This window comes from Prionailurus bengalensis, chromosome A3, assembly GCF_016509475.1.
Source record: "Prionailurus bengalensis isolate Pbe53 chromosome A3, Fcat_Pben_1.1_paternal_pri, whole genome shotgun sequence".
In the NCBI taxonomy this organism is placed as follows: Eukaryota; Metazoa; Chordata; class Mammalia; order Carnivora; family Felidae; genus Prionailurus; species Prionailurus bengalensis.
The window spans coordinates 21,749,786-21,774,609 of record NC_057354.1 but is presented as its reverse complement, the minus strand read 5'-3'; the positions used below and the strand labels follow the sequence as shown (position 1 = coordinate 21,774,609).

At 56.1% G+C, this 24,824-nt stretch overlaps 1 protein-coding gene across 3 annotated transcripts in view; it reads left to right on the top strand.

The window, feature by feature from the left end:
• VSTM2L (V-set and transmembrane domain containing 2 like) overlaps positions 1–24,529 on the top strand; it is a 37,238-nt gene extending 12,709 nt beyond the window's left edge. For 2 of the 3 annotated variants that reach the window (XM_043602401.1, XM_043602400.1), the window contains 3 exons: positions 12,089–12,258; positions 13,577–13,627; positions 23,121–24,529. In XM_043602401.1, the coding sequence (XP_043458336.1) occupies positions 12,089–12,258; positions 13,577–13,627; positions 23,121–23,393 (494 nt within the window). In that variant the 3' untranslated portion in view covers positions 23,394–24,529. The other variant, XM_043602402.1, reaches the window with a different exon arrangement.
• The last annotated feature ends 295 nt before the right edge of the window (positions 24,530–24,824 follow it).

The following is a 24,824-nucleotide window of genomic DNA, read 5'->3' as shown; positions in this document are numbered from 1 at the left end:
TTTCCCCATTTGGGGGGAGGGCAATCAATGCCTCGGGAGGTGGCTTCCCTGGTTGCAGCAGCAGGGACCGTGAGGGCATCCACCGTTCATTTCTTTGTTCGCTCACTCTGCAAGCGGGCCCTCGGGCCTCCTCGGGCCCGGAGCGGGTGTTAGTCCTCACCGCGTGCAAGACGCAGGGCGCCTGGCGCTGAATCACCCAGGAAGCTGCCCCGTCAGCCGGACTGGCGGGCTCGGTAGGGTTGTGACAGGCGAGTGGCAGAGAGGCTCCAGGTCCGGGGGCCTCTGCAAGCCGGGGCCTGGAGGTGGGGCCGAGGGATGAAAGGCGGGAGGTCAGTGGCCGAGGACGCCAGGGCCTGTGACAGTGGTGGGGGTGGCTGCCCGCTGTGTCCGGCCCTCAGCAGGCCCTGCGTCCCGAGCCCTTCTGACCGAGAAGAGTCTCTGCTTGGTGCTGCTCTGAATTTAATGCGTGACCCTCGCCGGTCTCCCCTGTTAACGCAAGAAAATGGAGACTGAGGCCCGGAGCCTTCAGCAAGCCGCTGCCTTCCCTGGCTGGAATTTACAGATGCTGTTTGGTTCTCATAGTGTTTATTTTTACAGTTACCCTCTATTTATGGCAAGTGATGCTGATTTTCCGTTTATGGCGGTAATAAAAGTCTCCTTTTAAGCTGAATTTATTTAAGTAAAAAGGGAAAGATGCTTTGAAAATAAATATTAAGTAAATAATGGTGCAGGTGCGTCAGGGATCCTGCAGAAATGGTGAAGGTAGTCCCCAAGAGGTCAGACTCGTGAGACTCTCCCTCGGGTGCGCCCTTTCCTGTTCGGAGCTCCTCCTAACTGTGCCAACTCCAACCAGCCTTCAAGTCCAAGTGTGCCCCACCACCTAGAAGCCACCCCTGAGTCCAGGCAGACGTGGGCCTGCCTTTATCTTCCCTCACACCGTTACCTGCATCCCAAGTTTCTGCATACGGTTGTGCTCTGCGTATCTCTGGGCTGGGGCGGGGAGGGGCCACGATGCATGGCTATGTGAATGGTGCACACCCTGAACAACGGTACATGGCGATGTAGGCTCAGTCCCAGCTGTTGTTCACCCAGTAGTCACCTGTCTGTGTGTCTGCCCTTCCTGTGGACTGTGGGCCGCGTCTTGGGAAGCCCGGCACACGTAGGGGTCTATGAGGGTTGATCTCTTTCATCCCGTTTGCGAGGAGGACTTGAGCTCACCGCATGCCCGGGTCGCCATCTTCCCGCCAAGGCACGCTGCGGTTCACTAAGCTTTTGTACAAAATGCCTTCTTCCGCTTCTTGAGAAGGGGAGCGCTTGCCCACTCCAAGAGGAAACGACCCGGATCCCTCAGCCTGCCAGAGAACCCTCGAGTTCCTCCCTTGAGCCCATCCCCGAGCAGATGCTCTGCACCCACCCCCAGGGAGGAGAAGACTGGGTGTTGCCTGCTGGGCTTCTTCTATGAAGCCAGCCCTCTCAGAGCCTGGGGGCTTTTCCATCCAGTTTATCTGGGTTTTCCTCTTATGGACATGTCACATCTCCTGGTTTCGGGAGCAAGGTGAGATTCACAGATGAGCTGGGGCTCCGTTAAATACTCCCTCTGCAGCCTTTCCCCTGTTCGGCCTCCCAGCTGGGAGTTAAGGTGGCCACGGGCCTTCCTGACCCCGTGCCACACACCCCTTGCAGTCCTGGCCACCAGCTGAGCTGGGCACAGAGCAGGCTGTCCGGAAACGACCCCCAAAGAGTCACACTTTTTAGGACAGAAGGGGAAAGGAGCTGAGTGACGACGACGACCCAGGTTCTGGTTGGCAAATTCTGCAAGCAGCCTTGGGACTGAAGTCTGGCTTTGTTCCCTCATGCGGTGTGACCTCAGGCACTGACACTCCCTCTCTGAATCTTCATACCTCCCTCTGTGAAATGGGGCTGACAATAAATGGTAGCAGCTCATCAAGTCCTTGGGAGGATGAAGTAGGCTTCTGTGTACAGGCGGCACCTAGAGGGGTGCCTGATGGCCCCCAGGTTCTCTGAGCTTTGTTTCTTAAGTTGCTGGAAAAGGCTCAGGTATGGAGGGAGGTAAGTGGTGGGGGGAGTTCCAGGGGCCCTCACGTGGACACCCCGACTTCCTATCTTCATCACTGTCGTACCAGCACCAGCAGAGGACAGGGGGAGAGTTTGGACTTGGCTCCTAAGGCCTGAGTCTGAATCCCAGCTCCTCAAAGTCCCTGAGCTGCTGGAAACCTCTGTGAGCCTCAGTTTCCCCACCTGCAGGAAAGAGCCGATGATCCCTGACCTGCAGGGCCGCTCCGAGGGATTATGTGGGGTCAGACACATCAGCTTTCTGGTGGGTTGTGGGCCTCCAGTCGGAAAGATGATCCCGTGTTTGATCCCAGGCTTGTGGTGCCGGTCCCCGGGCCGCAAGGGTGCAGAGGGCCCCCCGCGAAGCAGCCACAGCCCTTTCTGGCATTGGCCTTGATTTATTGTCCCGTCTCATTCTCGGTCACACTTCCTCTCCCAACTTTACGGGGCCTCTCAGGGAGCCTGCAGCCTGCCTGTCAGTTTGGCAGGACCCGCGTGGGCCAAGCCGGGCTTGGGCGGCCGGTGGTCGTGAGGGCCAGAAGGAGGGAGGGTGGGGAGGGGCCCGGCCTACTGGGGCCCAGCTAGGACCTCCCAGGTTGCTGTGTCCACATTATCCATTTGTCCGTCCCTATCCCTGCTCTTGTGGGCACGGTCCCCCCCCCAGAAACTCCATTCTGGCACATAGTAAGTGCCCAATAAACAAAAGATGTCCGTCTCCTTTGTTTTGTTTTGTTTTTTTCCTTACGGTTTCAAACTTAAGTCCTCTGGGTTTCTGTCTGACCTTTCTACCTTCATTCATTCATTCATTCATTCACTCGCCCTTTCGGCACACGCTTAACAGCACCTCCTCCCTGCTGGGCAGTGCAGGGGCCGTGTGCTGGGGGAGCTCCCAGGCTGGGGGAGACACAGACACCTTAGTATCTGTCACATGACATGCTGCGGTGGGGGCGATGACAGGACTCAGAGACCATCAGGGGCCCCGAAGAGGACTTCCGCTCCAGCCTGGGCAGGGAGGGCATCTCCAGGCACAGGGCCACCTGTGAGCTGGGATTCCAGCCCAGGGGGGACACATAGAAGTGACAGGGAGAGGCAGGAGGGGCCACGGCCGGGGCTCAACAGAGCCACTGCTGCGGACTTCGGATGCCCAGCCCGAGAAGCTGCTTCCGACCCTGAGTGTCCCATTGGGCACCCCGAGTGTGAGGGTTTCCTGGAGCTCCCGGGTGGCCCTGAGCCAGGAGGATGGGATCCTTTCTCTGCCTTCTGGCAGAGCCACCGTATATGTCTTGCGCGACAGCAGCCAGCGTTCACTGAACACCTACCGTGTGTCTGGCATCATTGCGGCTGCCAGGATCCCACAGTAAACAAAACAGGCTCCAGTCTCCAGCCTTTGAAGGGCTTACACTCAGGTTGGGAGAGGGGCAGCGAATGAGACGCGGAAGAGACGGCATGTTAGTGTAATGGTTAGGAGAAAGCGCGAAGTCGCGGAAAGGGGACAGACAGGGTGGGGAAGACGCAGGAGGTGACACGGACGCAAAGGTTTGGACGAGGTGGGGGGGGGTCCCGTGCGTGGGGGTGGGGAGCATTCTGGGCACAAGTCCAGGGAAATCCTCGTTGTGTGAAAACCGCTGTGGCAGGCCAGAAGCCACGGGAGGACTTGAAAAAAAACTGTGATAAAATTTATACAACATCGGATTTACCATTTTAGCCATTTTTTACGTGTACGGTTCAGGGGCGACAAATACGTCCCGATTTTTGGGCAGCAGTCCCCGCCATCCATCTCCAGAACGTTCTCATTTTCTGCAGCTGAAACTCTGCTCCCGTAAAACGCTAAGCACCGCCTCCCCCCCCCCATTCTCCTCTCCCCCAGCCCCAGGCCGCCTCCCCTCTGCTTTCTGTCTCTAGTTTGACCGCTCTAGGGGCCTCCTATAAGTGGAATCATGCATTGTTCGTTCTTTGGCTCCTGGCTTATTTCGCTCAGCGAAATCATGTCCTCCAGGGTCATCCATGTTGGAGCCCGTGTCAGAATTTCCTTCTCTTTAAGGCCGAATAATATTCCGTTGTATGGAGAGACGACATTTTGTGTACCCATTCATCACTGGAGGATTTCGAGCAGGCCCTGACACGGCAGGACGTAGCAAGAGATGGGCTGAGCGGGGACCCTCGGGGCCACAGTGGTTCTCTCCGTCCTGCCCTCCTTGCCTCCCTCTAGCTCCATTTCTGCCTTGGTTCCCCTGACAAGGAGCTGATCCTTTTACTGGTCCTCAAGGGACTCTCATTCTGGCAGAGACTGATGGGTGGCCTGGGGTCCAGTCCCTGTGGGCTTCCTGGAGGAGGCAGCCTCAAACCAGGGATCTGCAGACTAAAAGGGCAAGGAGGGCTGTGCAGAAGGAGAGAGGAGATTTGGGGCCAGAGGGTCCGGAATGGGGGATCTGGCCTCAGAGATGGAGGGAGGTGGGGAGCGGGCTGAGGCTGCCTTTGGTGAACACGTCCCCCGAGGCCTGCCTGTGTGTCGCTGGTAGGGGGCCGTGAGGAGCAAATTGAGGAAGAAGCAGGTACAGGACTGATGGATGGGAGGTTGCACGGGGGCCCAGATATGAGTGAAATACAGATGCTGCACTCACTGCATAATCTGATGAAGATACAAGGAGCGTCTGTTAAATCTTTCCAGAGGTGACAGAATTTTGAGCTAGAACGTGAGAGAAGGGAGTGATGTTTGTGGAGCACCTACTATGGGACAAACACGAGGCACATGTTGCCTTGTGTTGTCCTCCCCCCTGCGCTCTCATTCTCTGCTCGTTTCATATAACGAACTGAGGTTCAGGGGCGCCTGGGCGGCTCAGCCGGTTGAGCGTCCGGCTTCGGCTCAGGTCATGATCTCACAGTTTGGTTCGTGAGTTCGAGCCCCGCGTCGGACCCCGTGCTGACAGCTCAGAGCCTGGAGCCTGCTTCAGATTCTGCGTCTCCCTCTCTCTCGGCCCCTCCCCTGCTCATGCTCTGTCTCTCTCTGTTTCTCAATAATAAATAAATGTTAAAAAAAATTTTTTTTTAATTGAAAAAGAGAACCGAGGTTCAGAGAGGTAAAGGGGCTTATCCCGGTCACACAGCTGGACAGTAGAAGGAACAGGATTCAAACCCAGGTCTGCAGGCCAAGCCCTAGACGTGTTGAACCAGGGCCTGGAAGGTTAGGAAGGAGGTCAGGCCCTGGTCTTGAAGGGCAGACAAGATCTTCCAGGTGATCCTCTGCCTTTACCGGAAACCAAACGCACTGATCCGGGCCAGGGCCACAGAGCTGTTTCCTGCAGACGATGCCCTGATAAGCGGGCTGAGGGTTAATGACTGTATTGCTCCCCCAATTAAAAGCAGGAAGAAGAAGAGGTTGCATTCAATCAGCCCCTTTCTCCTCCTGCAGAATCCTAATTTGTGGACACCCGTTGTAATTGTCTGCCCGGCAAGCCCAGCCCTGCTCAGGCCCTGGGGCAGGAGAGCACCATTGCAGCCTCTCAAAAATCTATAATTATTCCAGCCTCCCCGGGGACTGGCCATGAGGCGTTACCCGAGCAGGGAGGGAGGGCTCAGGACAGGAGGAAGTCAGAGAGGAGAAATGGATTTTCTGTCCCAAACTCAGCAGGCGTGCTAGCTGGCGAGAGGGGGTCTGGGTGCCTGGAGGGAAGGAGGTGGGGGAGAGGACTAGGAAGAGGGGCTGCAGGAGAAAGGTCGAGAAGTTACGGGCTCCGCTCTCGAGTGCTCTAGAACCGGGTTCAAATGTTCACGCTTTCTCTGTGGCTTTGGGCAGGCAAGTCCTTGACCTCTCCGGGCCGCAAGCTAGCTTCCCCACCTGCACGATGGGGATGACAAGCATCACACTCCCCCGTGGCAGCATGGCAGGAGCATGAGCAAATGTCCGAGATGAGTATGGCACCGTGCCCGGCCCAACGCAAGTGCCCTGTGTCTTAGACATTGTTACCGCATTGTCGTCACGCGGTATCCTCTCTCACGGAGTCAGGTTAGGAAGCAAGAACCTTATGCCAATTAGAGCTGCCCACCTGCAGTGGGGGTATGAGGAGCTGGGCTCCCCGTCTCTGGAAGTGCCCAAGTGGGATGCAGACGTAGGGAACCTGGTGGCTGAACTTTTCCTGATTCGTTCAAACCAAACCCTGATGGGGGCGGGTGGGCCCCTGGGTCTTCGTCACAACTGCTGGTCAGACCTAGGTTCAACACCCAGCTGTGTGTGAACTGTGGGCAAGTCCTGGCCCCTTTTTGAGCCTCACTTTCCTCATCTGTCAAACGGGGGTGAGCAGAGGAGAGAGTACTAGAGATAGTGCCTGCCTAGTGCTAGGCATGAGTAGATGCTTAAAAATCATATGGATTCTTTTTAAAAAACAACAAAGCTCCCTGGATTTCTTTCTCTCTTCCTTGCCTTGGCCCACGCCATTCCTTTCCCCGCCCCGCCCCCCACCCCCGGCCTCTGCTTGTCAGGATCCACCCATCTTCCGGCCTGGCTGCCACGTGCCTCCTCCCCCAAGTGGAAGTGACCCCTCCCCTTCCCAATGCCCAGGGCACCTTCTCCCTCAGATTGTCTGAGCTGGTGGGGTTCTCAGACCCCAGGACTGACCCCCGTGGCACAAAGGAGCAAACCGAGGCTCGGAGAAGGGGAGAGATGTTCCCCAGGTCCCACAGCCAGTCTGTTGGCAGAAACAGGCTCAGTTCTCCATCCCTGGTTCCAGTTCCGCATTCCGGACACCCACCTGCACGTTGCTTCTCCTTCAGGGGCTCCTTGGGGCAGGTCTGGGGACAGACCTTCGTGTTGCTGCCCGTGACCAGGGAGACTCAGATTATGCCCTCAAATGCTCAGAACCTTGGTTTCCCCACTTGTCTTGCAGACACATTGCCCCCTTCACCACTGAGGTTGGAGCCAAACCAGAAGGCAGGTCCTGGAAGGGACTGAGGGGTCAGAGAGACCCTGGGACCAGAGTCACTATGGGGGAGGAGGTGGTGGCTGCACCCACAGATGACTCACCTGGTTCTATGAGTTCTGGGAGCCAGATTTCTATCCGTCCTTCCACCCAAAGCCCATCCCCACTCCTGGCTCAGGACCACCTGCCCCACCTGTGGATGCGGAGGGTGGGGGGTGGGTAGGGAGCATAACACCTCCTCTGGGAAGATTGCCCTGATTGCCTCAGGCTGGCTGAAATGCCTCCCCAGCCTGTCCCGCAGAACCCATTGTAGACTACTTTTTTTTTTTTTAAGTTTAATTGATTATGATTTTTTTTTGAGAGAGAGAGAACAAGCAGGGGAGGGGCAGAGAGAGAGGGAGAGAGAGAATCCCAAGCAGGCTCCGCACTGTCAGTTTAAAGCCCAACGTGGGGCTCTGCCTCATGAGTCGTGAGATCATGACCTGAGCCGAAATCAAGAGTCAGATGCTTAACGGACTGAGCCACCCAGGTGCCCCCAGACTGTTACTTTTTAAGAAAGACCTCTGCATGCAACCAAAGAGAATTTCCATACTCTGGGAAGAACATGGCCTTGGAAATCAGGCCTGGGTTCCAATCCAGGCTCCACTGGGTGGCCACCTGCCAGGACATCCCACACACGTGACAGCTGAGCACCGGGAATGTGGCTCGTCTAAATTGAGATGTATTGTAATCGTGTAAAGTACATGCTGGATTGCCAAGACTTAGCACAAGAAGGAATGTAAAAGATTAATAATTTCTATGACATGTTGAAATAACTTTTTTCCTATCTTGGGTTAAATAAAATACATGATTAAAATTAATTTCATCTGCTCAAAAAAAAATTTTTTTTTTAACTTTTCAAATGTGGCTCCTAGAAAATTAAAAATTCTGTACCTGTCTCAGCACCAGGGCATGCGCTGTTTCTGCTGGACAGCGCCCTCTAGAGGACCATTACTGGGATGGCGGAGGGGACTGGTGGCCGCGCGGCGGGGTCTTCCCCCAAGACTGGGGGTGAGGGGGCCTGGTCAAGGACTCAAGGCCTGACCTTCCTGTCCCCTGGCTGCTGTGTAACCCCAGGCCAGACACCACTCTCTCTGAGCCTTGCTTCCTGGATCAGTACAAAGAGCTGGTGGGCTGGGATTAGGCTTTCAGTCAGTATGGGGGGATGGGGGGATGGGGGGGGTGGGGGGTGGGCGGGGCCTGTGGGCAGGGGAGGCTGAGCGATCGTGGATGGAGGTCTGCCCCCCCATGGAGTCCCCGCCCAAGGAGAGCCCATCTCCGCCCTTCCTGCCAATGAGACCCCCACGAACCATCTCTCCTCCGCCGGCCAGACATGCTTCCTGCGCTCACGCACGTCTAGGCGGATTAGAAGCGTGGTGGCGGAGTCCCACAGGCCGGGGTTCGAGGCTGGCTCTGCCCTTCCTAGTCTGTGATCCTAGCAGCTGTGGACCCCCTTTCCCCATGTGCAGGAGGGAAAGGGGCCAGTACGTCTGCTTCCTGTGGCTCAGCAGTGGCACCTGCAGGAGGTCACAGCTGTGTCCTCTCACTGTCTCTTAGGCAGCCGGGTCCCACTGCTGGCTGCTTTGGATCCACCCCTCCTCCTTCCCAGCTTGCAAAGAATACTGGGTGTGGGTCAAGGCAAACTCCAGCTGTCCCAGGACAAGGGGCCAGGGGCTCCCCGAGGTTACGTCTCAGCCCCTCCTCACGGCTCAGGGCCACCACGATGGCCCCTTCAATCCGGCTTGAGCTGGCAGGTTGTCATCAGGGGAGGTGAGGAGGCTGGGCCTGGCCCAGGATTCTCAGGATGGGGACCACTTGGCTCCGCCATTACCCGGTCTTTCATTCACTCAAGAAGTATGTACTGAGGGGCACCTGAGTGGCTCAGTCAGGCATCCGACTTCAGCTCAGGTCATGATCTCGTGGTTCATGGGTTCGAGCCCTACATCAGGCTCTGTGCGGACAGCTCAGAGCCTGGAGCATGCCTTGGATTCTGTGTGTGTGTGTCTCTCTCTCTCTGCCCCTCCCCCCATCCAAAAAATAAATAAGCATTTTTAATATTTTTTTAACGTTTATTTATTTTTGAGACAGAGAGAGACAGAGCATGAACGGGGGAGGGGCAGAGAGAGGGAGACACAGAATCTGAAGCAGGCTCCAGGCTCTGAGCTGTCCGCACAGAGCCCAACGCGGGGCTCGAACTCACAGACCACGAAATCATGACCTGAGCCGAAGTCGGCCGCTTAACCGACTGAGCCACCCAGGCACCCCTAAATAAGCATTTTTTAAAAAGTATTTATTGAGCACCTACTATGTGCCGGGCACTGTTCTAGGAGCTGGGACTCCATATATCCGTGGACGAGACAGGCACAGTGCTCACCGCCAGGGAAAGCAGACAATAAACATAAAATAAGTTTATTAGCTGGGCTGTCCAATACAGTAGCCATTACCTACAAGTGGCTATTTACGTTTAAATTTAAATGAGTTAAAATGAAATAAAATGTAAAATTCAGTTCCTCGTTCGCACTAGCCACATTTCAAGTGCTGGTGGTTTCTGGGTTAGCTCAGCTATAGCACATTTTCTTCACTGCGGAAAGTCTGAGGAGTGATTCGAAGCGCCGGGTTGGGGCGGGAGACGCAATTTAAATGAGGTGGTCAGGGTTGAGGAGAGCAGAGTCCTGGAGCAGAGGAGCTTGGGAGCTCTGTGGGAGTCTACAGGCAGAGGGAATACCAAATGCAAAGGTCCTGAGGTAGGATCTCAACTGGAATGTTCAGAGAACAGCAAGGAGGCCATTGTGCCAGGAACAGAATGAGCAGGGGCCAAGCAGAAGCTGGCACCCGAGGGGACGGGCCCAAACACGGAAGGCCTGGTCTTTCACGGTAAAGGCTGCGGCTCTTGCCCTCAGTGAGGAGACACCGTGGAAAAGTTTTGAGGAAAGAACGAACCGGGATCGGTCTGTGTTTTGCCAAGATAACCGTGGCTGACAAGTTGAAAATAATTGTCGGGGAGGATGGGGTGGCCACAGGGGCCGAGCCTGGTTTTGCCTCCTGCCCCGTGGGAATAAGGACAGTCCCAATGCACGTGAAGACACCTCACACCTCACTGGGCACGTGCACAGTAATTGAAATACTCCTTTTTTTTTTCATATATATATTTTTTAAGTTTATTTAAAAAAATTTTTTTTAATGTTTATTTTTGAGAGAGCACAAGCAGGGAGGGGCAGAGAAAGAGAGGGAGACGCAGAATCTGAAGTGGGGCTCCAGGCTCTGAGCTGACAGCGCAGAGCCTCCCGCGGGGCTCGAACCCACGAACCGGGAGCTCAAGACCTGAGACAAAATCAAGAGTCAGACGCTTAACCGAGTGAGCCACCCAGGCGCCTCCCCGAACACTCATTCTTATTAAACAGGCTTTGTTTATGGAACAGCGGCCAGTCCCTCCCAAACTTCATAGAATGTGGGAAACCTCCAGGAAGCATCTCACAAACCTTTGACCTTGGGGATCAGGGACCTTGAAGACTTTATCTGAGCCCAGGTCCTGGAGTCAAGCTCCACATGGACACCCTGCGTGGAGGGCAGACAAGGCAGGGGCTTCCTGGCGGAGGTGTTTGTCAGTCCTGATGCTCCCAAAGCCCTTGGCATCTTGGGGAGGGAGGGGCAGGAGGCACGTGACCCCGAGCAGGACCCCCACCTCCCAGCCCAGGGCGCCCTCTTCCTCCTGCCCCAAGCCGCACAGGGAAGGGGACATACAGGAGGGACCACTGGGTGGTGGCACATCGCCTCCGGGGAGGGGCGTACCCGGCAGGCTGCAGCAGCCAGGTGGGCACCAGGTGGGAGGACTGACGGACACACATTCCCCGGGTGACCTGCTTGTTGCCAGGCGTCTTTCCAGGGCGAGATGATCTCTCCTGAGAAGAGGAAAGAATCCTAATTACATCTCAGGACAATATTCGTTTGGAGAGAGGAGAGACAGAACATATGGTGGGGAGGGGCACGGGCCACATTAAATGGGCATTTGTTTTCTCGTTTACCTCGCGGCGTGGTGGGGGTGGCGGGGGGGGGGGGCAGGGCTCCTGCTGGGTCAGGAGAGCTGCCTGCCCTGGGATTTTCACGGGGAGCTGGGCCTTGGGAGGGACAGGAGGCAGGTGCGGCTCCCACCGCACCCTGGGGGCCGTCAGAGGATGCAAAATGTCCAACCCATTCAGGACGCGCAGAGCGCCCGCTAGGTGCTGGGAGCGGCGTAACCGGTGGGGGCTCCACATCCCTGTTCTCCAGGAGCTCGGCACGCAGTGCCTGCTGTGGACACATATGTGACTGTGACCGCGTGGGCAGGAGGTTGGGGTGAGGTGGGATCCTACCCCGGGTGGTCAAGGAAGGCCGCTCTGAAGGGACCAAGTTTGAGCTTTGAGCGACTTGAAGGAGCCAGTTGGGCAGAGAGACCAAGGATAGAGCATTCCAGGCATTGGGTACAGTCAGGGCAAAAGTGAAGGGAGAGTGAGGCACGCTCAGAGGACAGAGAGGAGACCGGGGGGGGGGGCGAGCCCTAAACCCCACCCTGGTGGTTTCTATCTTAGTGCGGTGGGGAGCCAGGTCGGTTCTAAGCAGGGGTTTGGCTAGGTCTGACTTGGTTTTACAAGCCCGTGGTGCTGGGGTTGCGAATAACCCGGGAGGGAGACTGGCGGGGGTGACTAGAAAACTCTGGAAGAATTAACAAAAATGGCAGCTGCCTCCCAGGCCTCCTTGCTCATGTCTTCTAACCCGGCCCTTCTCTGATCCCTCACCTGGGTGGGCGTCCCGTGACCTCCACGGACTCCGGGATAGAGACCCAGCCGGTGTGGGGCATTCGGGGCCCTGGACCAGCCCCTTCATCCCCGCGTCCTGCCAGCTGCTGTTGCACACCCCTTGCCCAGCCTCACTGAGCTCCTCCAGGGGCCCCACGTGAAGCCAGGCCGCTCGAGCTCGCCGCCCGTCTGCTCCCAGTCTTGCCACCTCTCCCTGACCCACCAGCCCTGTGCTCGCTGGCCCTGCTCTTTCCAGAGCCCCAGCCACCCCTCCCCACTTTCTCCACACAGCCCTGTTCACAGAGACGCCGCACGACATGACTGCACGGACGGGCGAGGACGTGGAGATGGCCTGCTCCTTCCGCGGCAGTGGCTCCCCCTCCTACTCGCTGGAGATCCAGTGGTGGTACGTGCGGAGCCACAGGGACTGGACCGACAAGCAGGCGTGGGCCTCGAACCAGGTACCGCCCCTGGGGTGACACCTGAGCTAGGCTGGGCGAACCCTGGCCCCGGGGGGTAGAGCAGGAGGCAGACCGAGGCTGAGCACGGGGGAAGGCCGCCGCAAGAAGGCCCCTCCAAAGAGCAGGGCCCCTCCCTTCAGTGTACAGGCGGGGAAACTGAGGCCAGAGGTTACAGGGCAAGGCGGGCAACCCGGTCCCCGCGCACGCACTCACCGGAGCAGACGCTGTGGGTGCCCTTGCACGCACCTGCCACCAGCCCGCCAACTCTGCCTGAGAGCTTTCTCTGGGCGACAGAGCCTGCTGGCCAGCGAGGCAGTCCAGCGATGACTGACGGAGCCGGAGGACGCATCCCTCAGCAACCTGGCCAGCAGCTGGGGTAACCGCAGAGCCCTGCGTTCTGTCCCTGAGGTGCCCAGCGAGAGTGGGTTCCGGCTGCCCACAGGGGTGCCGGGGGCGCACCACTGACTTCCTCCCCTTTGTGGTCTCACCCACCCACTCCCCTACCGATCCAGGTTCCCCGGGATCCCCTCCCAGGTGGGCTTACTGCCCTTGAATCTTTGTCTCAAGGTCTGCTTCTGGGGGAACCCAACCTAAGACGCTTCCATTCTTCCGGCTGGGTCAAGGCAAATAACATACAACACGTGCCTATCTGCCCACCCATTCGACATACGAACACGTAAACGTTTACGGACCTGCATGCGCACACACGGGCGTGCGCGCACATTCTCGCGTGTTCGCGCCTCTAACATGTTCACAAATACGTATTGAACTCTGTGTCAACTCTTCAACACTTCCAGCCTGCCTCACAGGGCTCAGAGGTCTCGGTGCAGGGGTGGGGTGGGGGTGGGGGTGGGGGTCAGAGGAAGCTCCTGGCCACAGATTTGCAGGTATTTGCGATTGGAAGCATCTGGGGTCAGCCTGCAGGGAATAGCATGTGGGCAGGACTCTGACAGGATCTGCCACAAACACACGACCCGGGGTGTGATACACCTGAAAATGCCAACACATCCACAGACAGAGACACAAGTGGAGAGACAGATATTCCAACAGACCATACCAGGCAGGCTGACCCACCCCTCAGGTCCCCAAATCCCCACATATCTAAATGCACAGCACGGTTTAACAGACCCCCTCTTTATCTTCCTTGGCTCTGACTCACCCCCACCCCGAGGCAGCACAGAGCTGAGGGATGCCCGCTCCAGAGCCTAGAGTGTCACTTGCCCTGTAGGTACAATCTTAGCTATTGTCCCCTGCTCTTGCCCCATGATGCTAATGCCTTGTCTCTGCTCTCTCCGCCCCTCCCGCTCCCTCCCCACAGCTAAAAGCATCTCAGCAGGAAGACACAGGGAAGGACGCCACCAAAATAAGTGTGAGTTTTGGTAATGACTTCTTGCAAGGGCTCTAATGGAGGACACAGCTGTAATTTAAAAAAAAGAAAGAAAGAAAGAAAGAAAGAAAGAAAGAAAGAAAGAAAGAAAGAAAGAAAGGGTCCAGTTCAGCTGGGAGCTTGGGCTTGAAGATGGAGGAGAAGAAAAAAAAGAAAGGGGGAAAAAATGGCCTCGTTCTGTTTTTCAAAAGACGCAGATCTTTCAAGTTCGTTGAATGACAGGCACAAAAAATGACAGGGGGAGAGAAGATGCATTCTCTCCTGTCGGGGCCAAGGCTGTGTGCATCCTGGATACTTCGTGTCTGTCTCAGCAGCATTTTTTATTTGGGGAACCAACAGGGTCTAATGAGACTAAGCTGGCTTTTTTCAGCCCATCGTGACCGTCTGTGATGGCATGTCATGGTCACTTGGGTCAGCCTGGTTCCCAGGGGTGAGGTGGGGCAGGGGGAAGTACAGCCAAAAGATTTCAAGACTGGCCATGCCTTCTTACGCATGGACTCATTTTATCAGTGCTAGTAAATCCACTAGAAACATTAGAAATGTAGGTGCCCACAAGGATATAGTGTGTATGTGGGCGGGGGGGGGGGAGTGACCTCCAAATTCACTCTTTTCTGTTGATTCTAACACCACTTTTCAAGAGTTTGTGGGGGAGCTCTGTATCCCAAGGTCAATGAGACAGAGATGTGCTGAGGAGCCTTGTCCCACAGCAGAGGTCACAGTGTAAAGAGTGGGCACCAGCAGGCATGGGGGTGCCATGCTGGACATTGGAGATGGCAGAGCAGAGGCAGGGAGGCCAGGGAGGAGGGTCCCGCAGCCACTCTGACAAGAGGTGGGCATGTGAGAGAACACGGGCCTTTAAAGCAACATTTGCACGGTCTGCCCGGGGCCCTTCACAGCTGGGGTCTGGAAATTCAAGCCGCTTCCAGGTTAGGACAGCTCCAGCTCCCCCCTCCACCCGTGCCCCCCACCCTCTCCACAGGCAATGCCCCATTTCTTGCCCAGACACCCACCAGGGAAGCCTGGGCAGGTGGAGACCTGTGTATATGTTAATATACCTGCAACTCTTTCTGTTGTGATTTTGGGGTTTAAGGAGTGTCTCAGGCAAAGGGAAGAATAATCTAATTGACTTAGGGGATTAGAATTCGTAGCTGCTAGGCCCCACGTGAGGGGAATGCGAAGCTGCTAATTAGTTACATAAAATAAATGTGCTCAGCGTGATTGTGCAATCACTCCCCACCCCCAGCCCCTGTGATTCCTGTTCCAGCTGGGGCTCCGGGGGTCTGGTTAGGAACCTCACAGAGAGGCATAGACTACCTCCTTGTACAGACAGCGTCTCGCACACGACAGTTCCTAAATACACAGGCACGGAGTTAGCCTACACCTGTGAACAGATGCACATCCTAGTTCCCCGCAGTCCAGGAGGCTCAGACTTGTCTCCATGGCCTTCAAGGCTCCGCTCGACTCACTCTTCTCACCCCCTGTGCTGTCTCATCTTGCTTGACCTGGCTCCCCTGCCCCTCCCAACTCTGGCTGCTTTTCTGCCTTCCCGTTTCTTCCCACCTCCTGGCTTTTGCATGGGCCGGTTCCTCTGCCCAGAAAACGCCTCTCTCTTCCTTCAGAGCTCAGCTCAGGATGCCTCCCTTGACCCTGTGGCTCAGCTGGCACCCCTTTTCCCTGCTGGCCACATTTCCATCTGCAATCACCCATGTGTGTATTTGTTTCATAGCTGTCCCCCCAACACCCGGGGCTGGGACTGTGCCTGCCTGATGAACTTGTTACATTCCCAGAGCCTAGTACAGTGCCTGGTACATAGTAGGTGCCCAATAAATAACTGAATGGTATATACAAACACACACCCAGGCCAACGGTGGTATAAACCCAGACACAGATTTTGGTGCACGGACAGGCCAGTATGATGTGCATCCCTGCCTGTACATGTACAGGTGACATGAAGGCACAGAGTGGCTCCTGTGGGGCCACGGGGCCTAGAACCCAGGCCCTGTATCTGGACCAGCCAAATGAGCCAGGCAGGAACTCGGCCCGGTAGCCCCGTGCCTTCTAAAAGTCCTGATTGTGATGGGCAGTTCCTGATTTTTTAAAAAGTTAATTGGTTTTTATTTTTTATTTTTTTTTAAGTTTATTTATTTTTGAGAGAAAGAGAGAGAGAACACAAGCTGGGGAGGGGCAGAGAGAGAGAGGGAGACACAGAATCCGAAGCAGGCTCCAGGCTCCGAGCTGTCAGCACGGAGCCCGACGCGGGGCTCGAACTCACAAACTGGGAGGTCATGACCTGAGCCGAAGTCAGGCACTCAACCAACTGGGGCAGCTCCTGATTTTTAACTTTGGGGACCTAATTTGAAAAACACTGTGGGAGCTAAATAGCATCACGCGCTGGCTGGGCAGCGTGGGCACCGTGGGGTCTCGGGCTCTGGGGCAGGAAGTGGCATCAGCTTCCAGGGGCCTGGTGCCGGAGGGCTCGGTGACCTGTTGGGGCTGCCATGGTAACCCCGGGAAGGTTCAGGATCGACTGTGCTGAGGACGCAGTGGGGCCCACACCTGGCATCCCTGAGCCCAAACACTTTGTATAGTATGAAGTCCTAGAGATTGGCTGTGTGAATGAGTGTGGTTTGCTAGATTAAAAACTGCCCATGAATTTGTGGTCATAAGACCCCTATTCCCAGCATGCAGGGGGGTGGCTGGAGCATGAAAGGGGGCCCAGCTCCCGTGCAGGAGACAGGTGAGGTGACGAAAGAGCTGAGAATCTTGGAGGGAGGCCAGTTATGTAGGAGGACAGGCCTCTGTGAGACAACAGTAATAATAATAAAGCAGCTAACATTTAGAGAGTGCCTGCCATATGCCAGGAACCATGATGAGCGCTTTGCTTTCCAGCAATGATCTCATTTCACTTGGGACCTGGGGAAGGACCCCTGGCCTAAACACATCTCCCTTGGTAGCTTGCATATGCTGGGGGTTTTACCTTCAGGGCCTCATTTCTGTGGCTCAGGCAAATTCTTTTTCTTATTGGTGGTTTTCAAGTTCTGCAAGTTTTTCTTTTGACCTAACTCAAAGGGGACAGCCCTGAAGAGGCCTCAGGAAGCCACTGCAGCCTGTCTCTGGGGTCTCCATGAAATCTCCATGAAGCGTTGAAAGACAGTGGCCTTTGTCAGACCAAGCGGCCGGGTGGGCCAAGCCCCTGCGAAAGCCACCCAGCTGCTCCACAGGTGTGGTGCACATGTGGACACTGGGTGTTTCCGGTGGAGGGCTGGAACAGCTGGAGCAGTGCACGACGTCTGCCTCCTTCCCAAAGAATTAACAGGCCAAGTGGTGGCTCGTGGTTGACTGCGATTTTTATTTTCTGCCGTAGACGTTTCTATCTTAAATCCCTGCAGTGATCCACAATATACATAAGGGCATTAAGTCCTGAGGTCCTCCAGGGAGGCCAGATTCACGTGGAGCCAGAATCACTCCATTCATCTCAGGAGTGCCCGAAACATCCGTAGAGCGGTGGGGGCCTCGAAGATGCACGGTCACACACACCCAATCCCTGTCCTCGGGTGCTCCCAGGCCAGTGTGGGAGATGGATGTGAATCCAATCATCACACGTGAGAAAAATAAAATTACAACTGTGACCATCAAAATGAGGACAGCTGCCTGGGAGGGGTCTGAGCCAGTAACAGAGGACTTGGCCTAGTCTGGAGGTTCTGGAGGGCTTCCTGGAGGGGGTGCTATTTGAAGTAAGCACTGAAGTATAGAGGTGTTGATGACTAGGAGCGGGGATCTTGGCTGGGTGTGTAGGTTGGAGGACTGCAGGCGGCTGGTGTGGCCAAGGGGCAGGTGGGGATGAGACCCCAAGGGGCCTGGGCAAGTACTGCCAGGAGCCATGGATGGAAGGGCCCTGAGTTGGGGACATTGTGTAAAGATCTGTCTGGCTGTCATGGAGAACAGATTAGGAGGGGCCACAGTGGCTTCGGGGAGACCTGGGAGGAGGCTGGGATGATGACCAGGTGAGAGAAGCTGGGACCCTGGCCAGTGCAAGGGGGCTGGACTCTGGAGAGAAGGGGAGGGGCCCAGTGATGTTCAGAGCGAAGGTCGGTGGGATTCTGGGATTGACTGTGCCAGAGTGCAGAAGGAGCAAAGGCAGTGATGACGTGGGAGGGTCTGGCGGGAGCAGGTGAGGCCTTCTGGGGTCGAGATTCGGAGAGACCGGGTTGGATTCTGAACAAGCCAAGGGGCTGATGAAAGCGGCACGGGAGTGGCAGAGCTCAGAGCAGGCCCTGGCGTGGGGTAGGGACCATCTGACGCCCCATCCCCACCCCAGCACCTTCCCGGGGCCACCCTGTCACTCTCAGGCTCAGCCAGGAGGCTGCAGGTAGGAGAGGTCTGGCACCATGGACACATATCAGCACCTTTCATTCTTCCCGGTGTGGCTCTGGAGAAAGATCCCAGCCCTGAGGGCCCAGGGGTGCCCCTGCCAGGCCCAGAAAGGCCTGGGCCATGGGTGAGCAGGGAGGAGGCTGAGCCTGGTCATGGCATGGACTCGCCTTGTCTCTTTCAGCATAATTAGGTGCTTAATTGCACTGCTAAGGCCTGTCGATGCTTGTGCTGAGGTGATTATGATTTACAGCCAGGCTGCCGTGCGGGGGTCTCCTCTCCTCCTGGCCTCTCCAGTGTCGCTGGAGGGCTGAGCCATAGGGTTTTCTGCCCAGTTTGTGAATGAGGAAATCCAACAGGCTACTTCCTCCGCCCCCAAGAAGCTGGAGCAGGATGGTGGACCCCCTCCCATAAGATATACCTCTGAGGATGGGCCGGGCTCCCTCAAGACAAGGAAGGCTGGGGACCTAGGGAAGGAGGTAGGAAAGGGTGAAAAGGTAGACCTGTGGTGTACTGGTCACGGGAGGCTCACCAGAGATGTGGTTAAGGCCTGGTCTCTGTCACCAGCTGGATGGCCTTGGGCAAATCACCTTACCTCTCTGAGCCTCAGTTTCCTGACCCATGCAATGGGTATCCTGGCAGGGCCTACCTCACGGGGTTATCGCGAGGCTCAAAAATGATGCATGAAGCTTTTAGCACATCGCCTCATAGTGATCAAGTGCTCTGTAAACACTGGCTGCGAGCCCTACTCTTACTGCTGTTATGGTTTTTATTATTTGCCTTCTCCAGATGGTGCTTAAAAGGGTAGACACCAGGGCCGGAGAGAGCCGTGTCTCATGTGGCACTCTTCCTGAGGTGCGGGGTTCGGTGTGGGGTCTGGGCTCTCGGGGAGCCCGTGCAGCATTGCTGGGGTCTGGCTGCTTCCCAGCTGTGACCCCAGCACCCAGCTCAGAGTGCGTTCTTGCCAAATGTCCACCAAAGGCACGATGAATCCAGCCCAAGAGCCTGGGTGCTGGTGGCTTGCTGGGGTCAGACCCGGCCTCCCAGCACCCTGGCAGTGCTCCCGGACTCCCTCCTCCTCTCTGAGAGGCCTCTGTTCTGCTGGCAGAAGGGGCGACAGGGTTGGGGGGGCGGGCGCAGAGCAGACTGCCTGGGGAGGGCTGGTCCAGGCCTCGCCTCGCGTCTGGGGGCGGGAGGGGTGGGCTGCGGCTGGTGCTCCCTCCCTAGGAGCGGCTGCTCCCAGTGCTTCGCATTATTACTCCATTAGCGCCTTGTAGGGTTGACAAATGAAGGATAATTAATATCCGTGAGGGAAACAGATGTTGAGGTAATTCGCTCCCCGCTGCGCATTTGCAACAGCATCTCCTAACTCGCCTGAGAGCATGGCAGGGCCACAGGGCCTCCCTGTGCCCTTGGTCAGAGGTGATGGAATCAGCAGGGCCGGTGGCCTCCAGCTGGGCCCAGCCTGGAGCTGGGCAGGGGAGGCTGGTCCTCAGCCCCACACCAAGAGGGGTGCCTGGGAGAGCCTCACCGTCTCGCCACTGGGAGTCCTGCCTGTGTCCCATCTCGTGCCTCCCACTCTCCCAGAAGCCCATTTTTCCTGCTTTGTGGGGGTGACGGCCAGCCAGCCGGAAGGCGTGGGTATAGTCATGTGTAACGTGACCTCAAATTAGAAAGCATGATATCTGGGTACCACTTCCCTTGAAGAAAGAAGGACCTAGCCTGAGTCGACTCATTCAACAAATGTCGGTTGTTGCTTACAGAGGACGAGGCCCTGGATGGTCACTAAGATGAACGAAATAAGTATCATCCCTGTCTTCATGGTGTTTTTCGTTTGGCCAGGGAAAGAAACCAAAATCAAGTCAACAAATAAATGGTTCTCAAACTGTAATAACTGCTGTGAAGGAAATAAACGGGGGGTTGTGATCGAGGGCGTCCTGGAGGAGGTGCTGTTGAAAATGAACGGGGGTCAAGCAGGTGAAGAGAGGTGGGGGAACAGCATCCAGGCAGAGAGACCAGCATGTGCAAAGGCCGTGATGTCAGAGAGACAGCTTGGCGTTTGGAGGAGACGAAGGGGGCCCAGGGGCCCGAGCAGGTCAGTGGGATGAGTGTAGGCCACACGTGCGTGTGCCCAGCACAGGCCCAGGCACGTCTGCAGTGAACGCGCCCCTGCGGAGAGGGCCCTCCTTTGCGTCCTGGCCTCCTCACTGCAAGGGCGGCCGGCGGGGGCCTCCCCGCTCCACGAGCTGGGGCTTGACAAGAACATAACAGCTGGTTTTCCGCATCCCCCCCCACCCGCTGGTCCCCACCCCAGGGGAGAGGGACCAGTAGGGCTCAGGGCTGGGGCTGCAGGTCTGAAGCCCGCTCAGCTCCCGCCTGGCCTGGCGAGCCTGTACAGATGCCAGCAGGTGGTGAGGTCAGCGAGAAGGGGCCGGGGACCGCTCTCCCCCATTCTGTCTAGACAGGGTGGGGGCTGCACGGGGCAGGGCAGGCAAGTAAGAAGGGGCCCGGGAAGGATGGGAGCCCCTCCCACCTGTCCTCTCCAGGCCCAGCTCCCTCTACCCTTTTTTTTATATATACATATATATTTTTTTCAACGTTTATTTATTTTTGGGACAGAGAGAGACAGAGCATGAACGGGGGAGGGGCAGAGAGAGAGGGAGACACAGAATCGGAAACAGGCTCCAGGCTCTGAGCCATCAGCCCAGAGCCTGACGCGGGGCTCGAACTCACGGACCGCGAGATCGTGACCTGAGCTGAAGTCGGACGCTTAACCGACTGCGCCACCCAGGCGCCCTTCCCCCTACCCTTTTTAACTTCTTATGGTGAACTGTGGATTCACAGAAAGGGGCAGTAATAGATCAGAGAGTCCGCTTGCCTTTCACCCAGCTTCCCCAGTGACAACCTTTTCTCTTCTCGTTGGCAAAAATTCTTAGTAGCTCTATATTCGCTGCGGGTTTATTCATAAGAGCCCTAATCTGGAAACTCCCCACCTGTCCGTCAACTGGTGGCTGGATAAACCAATTGTGGTGTGGTCCTGTGATGGAATACTACTCAGCGATGCAAAAGGACAAACTGAGTCTTGCAACAACATGAAGCAGTCTTCACTGACACTCTCTTGTGTGGAAGAAGCCACACACGAAAAGAGATCAAGGACAGACCAAACTAATCAATAGCGACAAAAGTCAGAGTAGGTGGGGGTGAGTATTGATGAGGAAGGACCAAAAGGGTGTGCCCTAGAGGGTTATAAGTGTCCCATGCCTCGCTCTGGGTGGTGGCCACACAGGCATACATGAGTTCAATTTCATCAAACTGTATGCACTTTACCGCATACAAGTTATATTTCAATTTTATTTTATTTTATTATTTTTTTTAACATTTACTCATTTCTTTTTTTTTTTTAAATTTTTTTAATGCTTATTTAATTTTGAGAGAGAGAGAGACAGAGCACGAGTGGGAGAGGGGCAGAGAGAGAGGGGGAGACAGAGAATCCGAAGCAGGCTCTAGGCTCTGAGCTGAAAGCTCAGATGTGGGGCTTGAACTCCTGAACTGGGAGAGCATGACCTGAGCCAAAGTCGGATGTTCAACCAACTGAGCCACCCAGGTGCCCCACATTTATTCATTTCTGAGAGACAAAGAGACAGAGCATGAGATGGGGAGAGGCAGACAGAGAAGGAGGCACAGAATCCAAAGCAGGCTCCAAGGCTCTGGGCTGTCAGCACAGAGCCCGACGCGGGGTTCGAACCCATGGACCATGAGATCATGACCTGAGCTGAAGTGGGACGCTTAACCGACTGAGCCACCCAGGTGCCCCATATTTCAATTTTAAAATAAAACATTTTAAACCCAGGGAGCCTGGGTGGCTCAGTCGGTTAAGCGTCCGACGTCAGCTCAGGTCATGATCTCATGTTCCATGGGTTCAAACCCCACGTCGGGCTCTGTGCTGACAGCCCAGAGCCTGGAGCCTGCTTTGGATTCTGTGTCTCTCTCTCTTTGCCCCTGCCCCACTCGCACTCTGTCTCTCTCAAAAATAAACATTAAAAAAAAATTTAGGGGCACCTGGGTGGCTCAGTCGGTTGGGCGTCCGACTTCGGCTCAGGTCCTGATCTCACGGTCTGTGAGTTCGAGCCCCGTGTCGGGCTCTGTGCTGACAGCTCAGAGCCTGGAGCCTGTTTTAGATTCTGTGTCTCCCTCTCTCTCTGACCCTCCCCCGTTCATGCTCTGTCTCTGTCTCAAAAATAAATAAACATTAAAAAAATTTTTTTTTAATTTAAACCCGATCAAATAAGCACGGAGCCAAAGTACAAAGACAAATATTACAGATACTCTTGCTCCCCACAACTGGAGTGAAGTTAGTATCCTGATATATATGTGATCAGCAACCTTTTTTTTTTTTTTTTAATGTTTTATTTATTTTTTAGAGAGAGAGTACTAGTGGGGAAAGGGCAGAGAAAGAGGGAGACAGAATCTGAAGAAGGCTCCAGGCTCCGGGCTGTCCGCACAGAGCCTGACGCAGGGCTCAAACTCGTGAACCGTGCGATCATGACCTGAGCCGAACTCTGACTGAGCCACCCAGGCGACCCCTCCCCCCGCCCCGCCCTGCCCTGCCTTTTTTTTTTTTTTTAAAGAAGTAGAACATTTCACACTAAGCCAAGACTTCACTTTGCAGTCTATCCCAGGTTCACGGACCTCCCCTGGGCTCCAGCCCAGAGACGACCACTGCATCCCCTCCCGTCTGCTTTCACACTTGCACACATGTTGTCTCCAAAGCCAGGATGGAGTGTTTTTATGCGTTTATTTACAGAAATGACATGGCCCTGAGGGGCTCGGCAATGAGCTCTCCCTCCCTGAAGGTGCCTGAGCCCAACTCTAGCTCAGGCTTTTTAACTGCTGTGCGGTATTCCATCAGATCAACTGACTACCGCCTACTTATTCGTTCTGTTGATGGACACTGAAGTCGTTTCTACTTTTTTGCTATTTAACTCTCCCACTGCCCTTGTGGGAGTGTCTCTGGGGCCCCATGCTACAAGCGTGCTCCTGGTTCCAGCGCTCCCCGTCTTCCCAGCTGATGGCCAGGTCATGGTCTCTCTGTCCCCTTCCCCAGGTGGTCAAGGTGGTAGGCAGCAACATCTCCCACAAACTGCGTCTGTCAAGGGTGAAGCCCACGGACGAAGGCACCTATGAGTGCCGTGTCATCGACTTCAGCGACGGCAAGGCCCGGCACCACAAGGTCAAGGCCTACCTTCGGGTGCAGCCGGGGGAGAACTCGGTCCTGCACCTGCCCGAAGCCCCGCCCGCTGCGCCCGCCCCACCCCCCCCAAAGCCGGGCAAGGAGCTGCGGAAGCGTTCGTTGGATGAGGAGGCCTGCAGCCTCTAGACTGATGCCCACCTGGCCGCCCACCCACCCCGCACCCCTACAGCTGTACAGAGTGCATGAGGAGCTGCTGGACCCCTGGGGACGGGACCGCCTGGGTCCAGCCGCCTCCCCATCCCCAAGACTGCCTGTGGCCACCACGTCGGCCCTCTGCCCACCACTCCCTTGCTCAGCATGTAAGCCCCGCCCGACCCTCCCTTTTCAGACCCCTGCGGTGACCTGGCTCAGAGAAGGTGGCCCCAGGCACTAAGGGGACGACCGCCCCGAACGCCGGGGTGGGCACCAGGCCAGGGCCAGGCTGCCTCTCTGTCACCAGCTTCAGTGGAGTCCAGTGTTTTGCTTTGCTTGCTTGTTCCCCATCCTGTCCCAAGCCAGGGCCTCCCAGCCTTATTCTCCCTCCTTCCCCACCATCCCCCGCTTGAACCTGGGGGTGTGGACAGTGACCCCTCCCTGAACTTGGACTTGAATCTTCTGAGCAGAACTAGGGCCTCTCCCCTGGCGACAGAGCCCCCAGGAGAGCCTTGCTCTGAGCCCGTGGCCTGTAAATAGGGTCACTCGGGCCCTGGGAGGAGAGGGAGACACCTCACTGCCTCCTGGTGGGTCCTTCCTGTCCAGCTTCCTTATACCTAAGAAACAGCTCCCTGTCCCACCTTCTGCAGAGGTGGGGGGACCAGGAATCTGCCCGTTTACGTGGCGAGTCCGAAGGAGGGCCTTTTCCCCTCTGACCCAGTGGCCCAATGCAGAGTTTTGCACCAGCAGGACCCCTTCGAGGGTCTTCGAGGCTCTCCCAGGAGCCCCCCTCTGCCAGCTCCCAACGTCCCAGCCCCCTTCTGGGGCCCATGCCACGCCCACTCGAGGGCCTGGGGCTGTTGGGAGCCCAAAGCCCCCCAGTACCAACCTCCTCACAATTCCTAATCAGGGGGGACACCCGCCCCCTGGTGATTTGTAAATATTTCTATTGGGCCCAACACCCCCTGGGAACTGGCTCAAACCTCTGGCCACCCCTTAGTGACGGGAGTTGGGATATGGGAGAGGCCGAGGGCTCTGCCCGGGGGGTGTGTGTGGGTAACCCTGTACACATGATCCAAAATCCGTGACTAACCAGCCAACCTGAATAAAGCGGTTTAAAAAAAACAAAACAAACCCTCGGGCAGTGTCTTTCTGGGGCATTTGTGTCTGGAGCAGTGCGGCAGGAGAGGCACAGGTGGGGACGGTTGGGCCAGCAACTTCTCGCTTCCGCTCTCTGTCCCCCAAGCGCAGAATGTGAGCTGGCTGGGGCACGAGGGGAGGGCCAAGGGAAGCCAGCTTTCGTCCAGCTCCAGTCCCGTCACCAGGCACTTGAATTATTCTTAGATTTTGAGGCAATCGCACATACAGAAGAGTGCATAAAACACGTTTATGCTGTTTTGTCAATAAAGACATTATAAAGCAAAC